The sequence below is a fragment of the Canis aureus genome, chromosome 8, assembly GCF_053574225.1.
Source record: "Canis aureus isolate CA01 chromosome 8, VMU_Caureus_v.1.0, whole genome shotgun sequence".
Taxonomy (NCBI): domain Eukaryota; kingdom Metazoa; phylum Chordata; class Mammalia; order Carnivora; family Canidae; genus Canis; species Canis aureus.
Genome location: NC_135618.1, coordinates 64,987,667 through 64,999,037, shown reverse-complemented (window position 1 = coordinate 64,999,037; position 11,371 = coordinate 64,987,667). Strand labels below are relative to the sequence as shown.

General features: G+C 62.3%; 1 protein-coding gene and 1 long non-coding RNA gene across 2 annotated transcripts in view; one reads left to right on the top strand and one right to left on the bottom strand.

The window, feature by feature from the left end:
- The window catches only part of RADIL (Rap associating with DIL domain), a 64,537-nt gene extending 55,057 nt beyond the window's left edge, over nucleotides 1-9,480 (top strand). The window contains exons 7-14 of the mRNA XM_077907661.1: nucleotides 514-751; nucleotides 1,564-1,736; nucleotides 5,762-5,912; nucleotides 6,893-7,083; nucleotides 7,241-7,568; nucleotides 8,379-8,518; nucleotides 8,737-8,876; nucleotides 9,179-9,480. Coding sequence (XP_077763787.1) covers nucleotides 514-751; nucleotides 1,564-1,736; nucleotides 5,762-5,912; nucleotides 6,893-7,083; nucleotides 7,241-7,568; nucleotides 8,379-8,518; nucleotides 8,737-8,876; nucleotides 9,179-9,284 — 1,467 coding nt within the window. The 3' untranslated portion in view covers nucleotides 9,285-9,480. The remainder of the gene's footprint in view (nucleotides 1-513; nucleotides 752-1,563; nucleotides 1,737-5,761; nucleotides 5,913-6,892; nucleotides 7,084-7,240; nucleotides 7,569-8,378; nucleotides 8,519-8,736; nucleotides 8,877-9,178) is intronic.
- Nucleotides 4,380-11,341, bottom strand: LOC144319483 (uncharacterized). Its single transcript, XR_013385303.1, has 2 exons — nucleotides 9,864-11,341; nucleotides 4,380-9,188 (listed from the first exon to the last, which is right to left on the bottom strand). It is a non-coding gene; the product is annotated as an uncharacterized LOC144319483 (long non-coding RNA).
- Nucleotides 11,342-11,371: the final 30 nt, after the last annotated feature.

Genomic DNA, 11,371 nt, shown 5'->3' with positions numbered 1-11,371 from the left:
CCAGTCATCACAGGATGACTTTGAGGTATGGTGGCAGCGAGGACCCCCTGGGAAGGCGGAGCTTTCACCTTGTTTCTGGGGAGCAGCAGATGCTGCCCCGTCGCCCCCAAGACGAGTGTAGGGGCCTGCCTTCCTGCTGGATCTTCCACCAGGACCATCGCCTTGGCCCCCAGTGCTGTGCCTGGCTCAGCTCTGTGGGAAGGGGTGCTCCAGGGCCAGGGGTGTGGTCCTGGGGGGAACTCCAGGCCAGTCGGCTGCCCCCTCACCACTCTTTTGTCTGATGGAACAAGAGGGGCGAGCCCCGTCCCCTCAAGACCCGCGGAGTGTCCCCAGCAGCCCTTTGGCTGGGGCTCTGTGGCTCCTGGTGTCATCTGCCCCTATAAGCGGGTTTGGCCTTGGCTTGGGGCAGCTGAGGCCTGTTGAGCAGGATATGTGATCAGGCCCAGGCAGGGGGGCTCGTGTGGCCCCCAGGGCCCCTGCAGACCACAGCTGGTGTTTCCCTCTCCCCTCTAGTCCCTGTATGTCTGCCTCCCGGCCCTGCTGGAGTGCCCCCCTTTCCAGACAGAGCGCCGGGAGAGCTGGTGCTCTGCTCCCCAACTGCCGGAGGAGCTGCGCCATGTCGTGTCCGTGTACCAGGCCACCCTGGACCTCCTGCGGCAGTTCCAGATGCACCCTGAGATTGCCTCCCAGGTGCTGGCGTACCTCTTCTTCTTCTCCAGCACTCTGCTCTTCAACCAGCTCCTGGACAAGGGTGAGGCCCTGGGGTGTTGGGGACCCGCACTCCTGCAGTAAGAACCAAGCCGCGGGTGCTGGTGAGCGCTGAGGACCGTGGCGTCTGCTCCCTGAAGTTCCAGGAGGCACCTTGCTCCACGGGCGTCCAGGCGGTGCCAGGAAGGGCTAGGAGTGGAGGCCCAGGAGAGTAGCTAATGTCACAGAGCGAGTCCCTCTGGGAGCAGTAATGTCCATCTGTGTCTGCAGACACCCCGGGGTGGCGGTAGGGGTGGGGGTCTGTACCGGCCTTTCCTGGCTCATTTTGTCCCTACACAGCCCCAGCAGTGAGAGAAGGTGGACAGGCTCCAAGGTGATGTGGTCTCTGACCTTGCCTTGCTGGCCCCCAGGCTCTCCTCACTGCCAGGGGCTTGGAGCGCCAGTTACTTCCAGCCAGGGGTCCTGCTGGGACATGGGGAGGTGAGAGCGGGTGTGAACCCATGACGCACCTGTGTCACCAGCATGGCCGTCCTGGGCTGCTTGGGGTCTGCAGGCAGGATCCAGATGGGAGCAAGGGGTCTCGGCTGTAGGTGTGGCCCATGTCTCTGCACCTAGGATTTAGTGGCTGTCACAGCCCCCCCCCTGCCCTGCCCCCTCACACCCATGCCTACCCCACCGAACCCAGAGAGGGGTCCAGACGCAGGCTGGATAACTTGGAGACCAATGTAAGGTCATGAGGTCTGTCCTCAGAGGCTTGGGGTCGGGGAGTATGGGTGTTGGGGACCTCCTTGGGCATGGGCGGACAGCACGCCCCTGTGAGGAGCAGCTGGGTTCACCTGCCCTCTCTGCTCGTAGGCCCCTCTCTCAGTTGCTTCCACTGGCCCAGAGGTGTCCAGGCCTGCGCCCGCCTGCAGCAGCTCCTGGAGTGGATGAGGAGCGCCGGCTATGGGGAGGCCGGAGAGTGCTTCTTCCGGAAGCTTTCTTGCACACTCAACCTACTGGCCACTCCCCGGGCCCAGCTTATCCAGGTAGGAGGGGCACAGTTACAAACCCAGCATGGGCCCCAGACCTGGCTTCTGGGCCTCTGAGATCTTGCAGAGTTTCTTCTGTTCCACAGCCACTACCACCTGCAGGCAGGAGCAGGCCCCAAAGAGGTCTGTGTCCAGTCCCCTGGCCCCACCTAGCACAGGCGGCTCTGAATGTGTGATTAAGGTTAGAGACCCTGAGATGGAGAGCTTACCCTGGCTTGTCCGGTGGGCTCAGAAGAGCGGGTCAGAGAGAGGACAGGAGGAGGAGGGACTCCACCACCTGCCTGCCTCTGAAGATGCACATGGGGTGCAGCGGCCTCCCAAAGGTGGGAACAGCCCTCAGCTGAAGCCCAGCACAGAAACGGACTGCTATTCTACAGTCACAAGGAACTGAGTTCAGGCAACCAAAATGAGCAAGGAGGACACAGCCCTGCTGGCTTCTTGGGTTTGGCCCCATGCACACTGGACATCTGACCCCCTGAACTGTCAGCATGTGCATTTGTGGTCACTTGTTGGAAGCTCAACAGGAAGTTAGCACAGCTCCTCACCTTCTCCCTCAGTCGCTTCTCCACACAGTTGGCCCCATACCACTGAAACCAAACCAGCGGTGTCCCTTTCCTGCCTGGCAAAGCACTGAGTGTGCCACAGGGACGATGGGGAGAGGTTTGCATGGCTGGTGCCGCCGGGAGCATCCGGGGGAGCACATGTGAAGTTCCTACAGGGATCGTAGACCTTTCAGTCTGGAATAAAATTGGGGTATTCGGCCTCTACCCAAGGATCACAACTCAGAAAATCTCATCTGTGCCTGCATCACCATCACTCTTAGTAATGGCGGGAGCTGCTGTCTGCTGCACACCCACAGGGCATAACCAACTTCATGTATGTCACCTGGCTTTGCCCTCGGGGGACCACTGCTTCATGCTGGCTAAGCCTAGGCCCCACAGCTGGCGATCACTCAGCAGGTACTGAGAATCTACCACGTATTGGGGATCAGATCTTGCTCAAATGTCTTTGAAGTTATTTGATTTTTTTTATCCTAAAAATGAAGTGTGGGTTTTCTAGAGAAAATTCAGAAACTGGGGACGCCTGGGTGCTGAGCCCAGCTGGGACGCAGGCATGTGGTTGGCTTCCTCCACAATGGCACCAAACCAAAGCAAAGCTGGGCTTCTTGGTGGCATAAGCCCATAGGGACGGAGAACATGGAGATGAGACGTTTGGAGGCCAGGAAGGGGGATGAGTGCCTGCGCAGTGGAGGAGGCTGGCTCCTGAGGAAGACGCGAGGAGGCCAAGAACAGAGGGGAGGATGCAGATCCTGGAGCAGGAGGAGGTGCTGCTCTTGCTCCTTCCAACCCCAAGATCTGTAAACGGGGAACAGAAAAGAGCAGAAAGCCAGGAGTGGCTCTTTGAAAAGTCTAATGAAGGTGGGGAATTACAAATTGCTGATACCAGAATGAAGGGTACATCATTCCGACCCTATATTAAAAATGAGTAGTAATGATTGCATCTCAGTAAAACTGGGGGACACATTTAACAGTGTTCATAGTCAGGGCAGCTGACTGGTTCTCCGGCAAGAAGTGCTTTGGCCTGCACTTCGCAGAGGCAGACGGGGATGTCACAGGTGTAGAGCCCCAAAGAGCACTCAGCGGCACAAGGGGTGAACGAAGCGGGGTGCATCCACCGGCGTGCGCTTCTGCACAGTGGCGTGGATGTGTGGCCGTCGGCAACCATGAGCAGTGTCGGTGAGCGAGAGTCAGGCCCGGGGTGCAGAGATTATTGTGGTCCCAGCATCAGGACCTTCCTCCCGAGGGAGGAAGCCCGGCTGCGGCTGTAGCATTGGAGTCGGGACGCTGCTCTGCAGGGGAGTGGTGGGGCCTGGGCTGCTCTCCGCTCCTGTCCTCAGCTGGGAGCACCGGCTGGCCCCCCTGTGAACAGCAGTTGGGCACCTTGGACGTGTACGGTTCCCGTGTGTTCGTGGTACTTCCAACACGACATGCACGGGAAGAGGACGAAGCGGGCACTCTGGGTGCTCTGCTGCCCCCCTTCCTACACAGCCAGGTGCCGGCCCTTTCCTCACACTTGCCAGCAGAAGACCAGGGCTCATTTCTAGAGCACTGAAGACAAAGGGTGTCCAGGCTAGGAAACCAGGCTGTCAGCCCGACACCAGAAGTCTCACCCCGATAAAGGGGGCTTCTCAGGGGCCAAGTGGCTTCTGAGTGCTGGAGGCTGTGTGCCACTGCCGGCTTGGCTGGGACCTGTGCCCTCCCCCGCAGCAGGTGGCTGACCTAGCGGTGCTGGGTGGTTGGTGGGAGCTGGGAGCTGGGGATGGAGGATGCAGACCTGGGTCCCACCGTGAGGCAGCCAGGCAGACCCAGCACCCACGCTGAAACGGGAGTGAGTGGCTTCCAACACGAGAGACACGGGCTCGGGGAGATGAGGTCGGGGGACACCGATCAGGGGTTGACAGACTTCTCTGTAAAGGGCCAGGTGGTCAATACTGTAGGCTTTGCGGGCCACAAATAGTCACCATCCCAAATTCTTCTGTTGTTGTTAAGCCCTTTAAAAAAGGTGAGAACTTTTAGCCTGAGAGTCCTATAAATACAGGCCATAGTTGGACATCCACTGAAACAGACTTCTCAGGAAGAAGAAACTTTAAAAAAAATTTATATCTTCATGAAGATAAAAAAAGACTTAGTGTCCGTTAAATAATAGGATTCTATAAATAAGAGAACCAAAAAGACTCTCGGAAACTAAAACCGTGACAGCAGAGAGGAAGGATTCAGTGGCAAGATCGGGAGACAGAGGCCACAAAGTCACCCAGAAAGTGTCCCTGTGCTGGGGTAAGACGGACGCGCAAGTGTGCTGGGTCCCTGCTGGTGGCTCCCTGACCCCAGCCCTGGACGCTGCACGGGGTGGGCAGCGAAGCCTGGATTCCAGGGACGGGGAAAGCCAGAGGGCACTGCCTCAGGCACCCGGAGGCCTCCAGAGCCTGTGGGCTCCCAGCGGTGCCCTGCACCTCCCCCCACCCCTGCACCGGGAGCCTCGGGGCACTGCTGTCCCTCTGGCAGAGGCACCTGCTAACCGCAGCCCCGGCCTCTTGGCAGTAAACCCGGGAGACAGTGAAGCAGAGGAGCGAAGGCAAGATGGGAGGAGGGCGCCGGCCAACAAGGCCCAGGTCCAAACAGCAGGAGTGCAGAGCGCGCAGCAAGTGGCAGCCCAGACCCCGAGGTCCCGGGCCGCTGACCCAGAGCTTCTGGAGGTGCCTGAGGCTGAGCAGCTCGGCGGCCAGACCGACTTGCAGGGGGGACTCAGCGCCACGGTGTCGGGACCTTGGGCGTGAGAAATCTGTGAACTTCCTGGAAGAATAAAGACGGGACACATCCCGAAGATTAGCCAACGGAGTGTTTTCCAACTTTGAAGAGCAACCTCAGGAGCTGGGGGACAATGAGCCACCACACGCCACCCAGGGCGTGAGCGTGGGCCGGCCCCGATGGGCAGGGTCAGCGGGGGTCCTCGGGGCACCTGTCAGGAAGCTGCGGGAGAGACTGTGGTCCAGGGGACGTGCAAGCTGTTTGACGTCATCGTGCACAAGTCTGCCCTTTTCTGCATGGCTTGGGCGGCCAGCCCCCCTGGAGGAGCCTCCCTGTCCTGTGCCCACAGAGCCAGTCTCGGGGGTCCCAGGTGGTGGAAGGCTGTGCCGTCATGGAGTCTTGAGGCTGCCGGGTCGACGACTCTTCCATGCCGTGAGGCAGGAATCCCGTTTCTCTTGCCCTGTGTCCCCAGGGCTCCTTCCCTCCCTTCTCGGCCCTGCCACGATGCGGTGAGAGGCATGTCGGGGGCACAGAGCGTGCGGTGTGGTGCCTGCTGGCCCCTAGGAACGGCCACCTCTGGGGCTTTGACCCCCTTGCTGGCCTCATCTGCCCTTACAGGCCTCTGCCCCTGCCCGCAGAGTGCCCGGCAGACCCTCCCTGGGGGTGTAGCTGTGCCCCCCCAGGGGTCTTGACCACAAGCTCCTTCTTGTCACCCAGATGAGCTGGGCAAACCTGCGGGCTGCGTTCCCCACCCTGAACCCCGCGCAGCTGCACCGGCTGCTGACTCAGTACCAGCTGGCCTCGGCCATGGGCCCCATGAGCGCCTGGGAGCCGGGTGCCCAGGACAGCCCCGATGCCTTCAAGTCAGGTGAGCTGCCGTCCCAGGGGCAGGAGCAAGGGGTCCTGTGGGCTGTGTTGGGGGCAAAGGGGAGCCTCCCTGGGGGACTTCCCTAGAGGAGCCCGCAGAGCATCTGGGGCCATCTTCCTCCTGAGTGCCTGGGTCTGTCCCCTGCCTAGGGACTCTGAGATCCCACAGCTGGATGTCAGAGTCTACAGTCCATGGCCCAGTTCCAACCTCTGGGTCAGGCCAGAGGTCCCCTCCCCATCGAGGAGCGCAAGGATGGGGCCTTGCTCTGTGCACCACCCACCAGGAGGAGAGCAGGTCCCCACACTGAGGGGGAGGTGGTGTGCTTGCCCCACACAGTGGACATGGGCCTCTGTATGTGCATATACGTGTGATTTACAAATAGATGCCCATCTCTTTTCGTTGCACGACATCGTGATACAGAGATGGAAATTAAAAGAAGGTAGAAAGTGCAGCTAGAAATAAGGCCGTGGGCGACATTCTGCTGTGCCCCTATCACCTGGAGCCTTGGCCTGGATGGAGCCAGTGGTCTGAGCGGGACCCTGGGCCCCTCCTCACTCCTGAGGCCGGCCGCATGGGAGGCTCTCTGCCAGGAGCCCCAAATTGTGTGGGTGCTGGCCTTCTTGCTGTCGGACCGGGCTCCTGTTCTAGTACAGACACGTGCCACCAGCTAATGGATCACGGTGACACATGCGGAATGCAGTCAGCACAGGCCGGGAGTGCCCAGAGGGGCGGGTGGAGCTGGGGGTGAGGCAGAGGTTCCACTTGGCAGGGCCGTGTCCTCCCTGGGAGCTTGGGCTTCATCCTGGGTGGTCACTGGGACTGAAGGGCTGAGAGCTGGTGTGGGCAGCTGCCTTCGCCTGAATGCCCCACTGCTGTGACCCTAGTCCCTACAGTATTGGGCAGGGGTGGTGGGTGAGCCTGGTAAGGGGCAGGAAGTTTTGTTTTGGCCAGGCCGGTCACAGTGTGTCCCTCCCCCGCAGAGGATGTCCTGGAGTCCTATGAAAACCCCCCGCCTATCGTTTTGCCCAGTGAGGGCTTCCAGGTGGATCTGGAAGCAGATTGCCTGGATGACAGCATCTACCAGCACCTCCTCTACATCCGCCACTTCCTGTGGAGCCTGCGCAGCAAACCCAGTCCTGGGGGTGGGCCGTCCCAGCCAGAGTACCTCCAGGTACCTGGGTCCGACACAGGGCCTGGCTGCTGCCCTGGGCAGCTCGTGGAGCCCCGGCTGCAGAAGGCTGGGGAGACCCCTCTGGTTCTCCCACCACGTTGGGCCCCTCCTGTCAGCCTGTCAATACCTGAACTTTTTCCCTCTCCCCTGCCTCCAGGGCCCACACCACACCACCCCGGAAGGGCACCCAGAGGGCCAGAGCTGCCCGCTGGTTTCCAGGGGAGCCCGTGAAGCCAGCCAGATGCGCGCTCTTCCTTCTTCAGGGGCTCCCCGAGCACAGGGCCCTCCGGGAAGGCAGAGCCGCGGGGGCCCCCAGGCTGGCCCCCTGCAGGCAGACTCCTCGTGCCTGCTCACGCCTCCCGGCACCCCACTCGGCCTCGAGCCCGCTGTCCCTGACTGGCCAGAGCCTGGTGGCACCTGTGGGCAAGCACTCCTGGAAGGGAGGAGGAACGGACAAAGTGGCTCCCGGGGGGCAGCTCCAGAAGGTGAGGCCCTGTACCCCAGCCCTGCTGGCACCTGGGCTGATCCCCTTTGGGTCATTCCACCAATGAGGTCCCGGGGGCCTGTCTGGCCTGGGCTTTTAGTACCTGCCCGGGAACCCTATAGCCTGGGACGCCAGACGGGGTGGGCAGCTGGACCATGCACAGATGGGACTGAGTCTCCACACTCAGGGCGGAGGGAGAGAGGACTCAGGTGACACATGGGAGGAGGTGTGAGGCAGGGGGGCAGGGAGGAGGCAGGGCATGTGTGCCCCCCTCCCTGGGGACTGGATGGGGGCAGAACAGCCCCGACAGTGCTGCAGACCGCGGAGTGTGGCCTGAGCACAGGCACAGCCAGGCCGAGCCAGGCCGGAGGCAGGACACCTGCTCGGGTGCGGAGATGGGGGCTGCAAGCTCTGCCCGAAGCCCTGACCTGACCTGAAGAGAGAACTGATGCAACCCGCCACCCTCACGGTGGCCCCAGTCAAGAAAGGGCAGGCTTTCTGGGGGTCCCAGTACTGGGCAGGGGGCCTGGGGAGGGTCTCAGGAGAGTTCTGTGGCAGGAGAGAGGGAGCCTGGGGGGACCGTGGGCAGAGCCCACCGCTCAGCCACTGGCACTAGCCAGCCTCTGACAGGGGCTGGTGTCCTGGGGCAGCTGCAAGGGGGGGGTGGACGTGCCCCAAAGGCACACGGGGGCATTGCCCACAGACGGAGTCCAGACCCTCCCCCCGACAGGAGCTGTGTGAGCACCGCCTCTGGGCTTGGGGTGGGCTGCTGCGGCAGCGTAGAAAGTGGCACATCTTCTTGCCCACCCAGGAGATGGGGCGGGTCACGAGGACGAGCCCCTGGCCGCCCCCTCCAGCCACAGCTCCAGCACGGAGGACTTCTGCTATGTCTTTGTGGTGGAGCTGGAGCGGGGCCCCTCTGGACTGGGGATGGGCCTGATCGACGGGATGGTGAGTTGTCCCTCTGCACAGGCCCGCAGCGTGAGAGCTCACCAGGAGAGGAGGGCTGGGGACCAGGGGCTTGGGGCGTGGGCAGTTCTCAGGAATCCGGGAGGAGGGAAGAGCGTGCAGCGTCACCTCGGTCCTTGGGGGCTGTGATGGTGTCCAGGGCTGCCCTCGCAGACACACTGAAGACCACGGCGCCCTGAGGCCGCTGCTTCTCCCCCCAGCACACGCCGCTGGGCTCCCCTGGGCTCTACATCCAGACCCTGCTCCCGGGTAGCCCTGCAGCGTCGGACGGCCGGCTGTCCCTGGGAGACCGCATCCTGGAAGTGAACGGCAGCAGCCTGATGGGCGTCAACTACCTGAGGTACCACCGCCTTGTGCTGCAGCCCCAGGGTACCCCGAGGCCCGCGAGCAGGTCCCATCCTTACCCTGTGGTAGAGGTCCAGGCTCAGCCCTCAGCTGCTCGTTTGACCTCTGACGACACCCCAGCTCCACCAGGGGCTCCTCGGGGTGGGGGGTGGGCTCTGGACCAGGCAGTGTGAGCACAGGCCCCTCTGAGCACTTCTGGGTCACGGCACGGGGTAGGCCCCCATCCTGGGCACCCCCGGGAGTCCCCACGACACGAGCCCTGCTCCACCATCCTCCTTCCCCTGCGCTGGGTTTCAGAGCCGTGGACCTGATCCGACATGGGGGAAAGAAGATGCGGTTTCTGGTTGCCAAGTCTGATGTGGAAACAGCCAAGAAGATCCGCTTCCGCACGCCGCCTCCCTAGGGTGGCCGCCCCTGTGCTCCCCGCCCTGCTGCTCCCGCGCTCATGCCGTGTTCCCTGCTGTGGATAATGTACATCTTAGTGTATATTTTATTTATATGACAGATAACACTAAGTTGTGATGTTTGTTACAGAGCTTTTATGTTTAAAAATTTTAATGGAGACGTATAGATTCAATAAACTATCTTTCGTATTCTGAGAGGGTGGCAGTGTGTGGAGCTAGTGTGGACACTGTGCTGTGGTCCAGAGAGAGACCCCCTGGGAGGACGCAGGATCCTTGTGATGCCCCATATGGTTTTAACTAACGCTCTGTCCCCCACCCAGCCCTGAGGCCCAGAGTGGTGGGGAGGGGGTAGCTGCCTCTGCTCCTGCTGGTCACACATGCACAGCATAAGGTTCAAAGGGTCTAGACAACCCCTGACCCCTGGGCACCCAGGCTCCTCCCTGAGCCTCACGCCCCTCCTGACTGCCCCTCTGGTCACAGAAGCTGCAGCTTTGCCCTAATACCAGGCCAGGCTTTTAATCTGCAACTGGGCGGGTGTCCACCGGGTCACCGTCCCTTCACCCCGGCAGGAGGCTCACCTCCTTCACCAGGCGGCTGGCGGTGCGCAGGGCCGGGGCCGTGGCAGTGTCCTGGTGATGGCGGGGCTGGGACATCTCGGGATCTTCAGCAGGGTCAGCGCAGTGGCCTATGTACAGATGGCTCTTGTGCGGTCGTCACAGCGCAGAGCTCACGGCTGGGCTCAAACAGGCACAGAGAGACCTGGGGGAGAAAGGGTGCTGGCCAACGCGCCCCTCCCAGGGAGAGGTGTCCTAGGTCGGGCCCATGCCCTGGGCTTCGCGCAGCTCCATGCTGCCCTCTGGCGAGCGTAGGGGAGAGGCGCGCCTGCACCTGCTGCAGGCCCTTGGCTGGGCGCCTCAGGTAGGGGCCAGGGCTTGGCCTGCTTTGAAGCGCCGCCTGCTACTGAATCTGAAACTGCTGGATGATGTGTATTTTTTAAAAATTCACTTTAAATGTACAATTGAACCAAAAAGGAAAATTCCGATAGCTCCAAATTGAAGCAAGGCCTCAAGTTCAGAGGGGCCAGCAGGAGCCTGAGGCTCACCCAATTACTGGTCTCGGTTCCTGACCGCTGTGCGCGGTGGAGGAGACAGAGCCGTGGAACCCAGTGGGTGACCCCACAAAACCCAAGTTCCCAAGGAGCTGGAGCCCTGGGAAGGGGCTGGGCGCACAGCGGCGGGCGCCTCACAGGCCGTAACTGCTCAGGGCCCCCTCCGCTTTGCAGCCTGATCCTCTAGACCGGCCACGGCCATACTAACGCTCTGAAGGGACGGGACGCTCAGTGTGTGAAGACCTCGCTCACCGGCTCAGCGCAGCTGGAGGGGGTTCCAAGCTCCAGGTGGGGCCACGTCTGCCCCACGCGCCTCCCGCCTCCCAGACGGACGCACGGGCCGGGGATGCTCTCGGCAGTGGCAAAGCGCGAGAGGCCGAGCCCCGCTCCGCAGCACACCCCAGGCTGCGTGGCCTCTGCCCACGGCCTGCTGGCCCAGCACGTGGCACAGGACGCCCAGGGAGGGGTTCGCGCCGCACTCCCGGCCACAACCCGAGGGTGGCAGGAGACCCCATCTGCCCTTGGGAGCCCCCCGGGGTCTGAGCTCTGGTAGTTTGCCCCGCAGAGAAAACCTAAAGGGACTGTCTCTCGATCGGCCTTGGCTCCGTGTGAGGCAGGGAAATGGGTCTCCGCAAAACCTGTCCTCCCCAAGCAGCCGCCGCTCGCGCAGGTTTGAGACGGAGCTTACGGCAAACACCGCACGCTGAGCGCGAACCGAAAACAGCCCCGCACGCATCCTGCAGAACAGCGACTCCCGGCGGCCGGACATCCTCAGCTCGGGCGCGGGGCCGCGCGAGGTCGGCCTGGGGCACGGAGGGCTCGGCAGACCCGGCCTGGACGCCCGGGGCCGCGGGGGCGGGGAGCCCAAGGGTTGCTCCGCCCGTCCTCGGTCCTCCACCGGCCGCACCTGGCCGCCACCTGCCCTCTCGGAGGACGCCAGGCGGAGCCGAGGCGGGCACCCCCGTGTCCGCGGGAGGG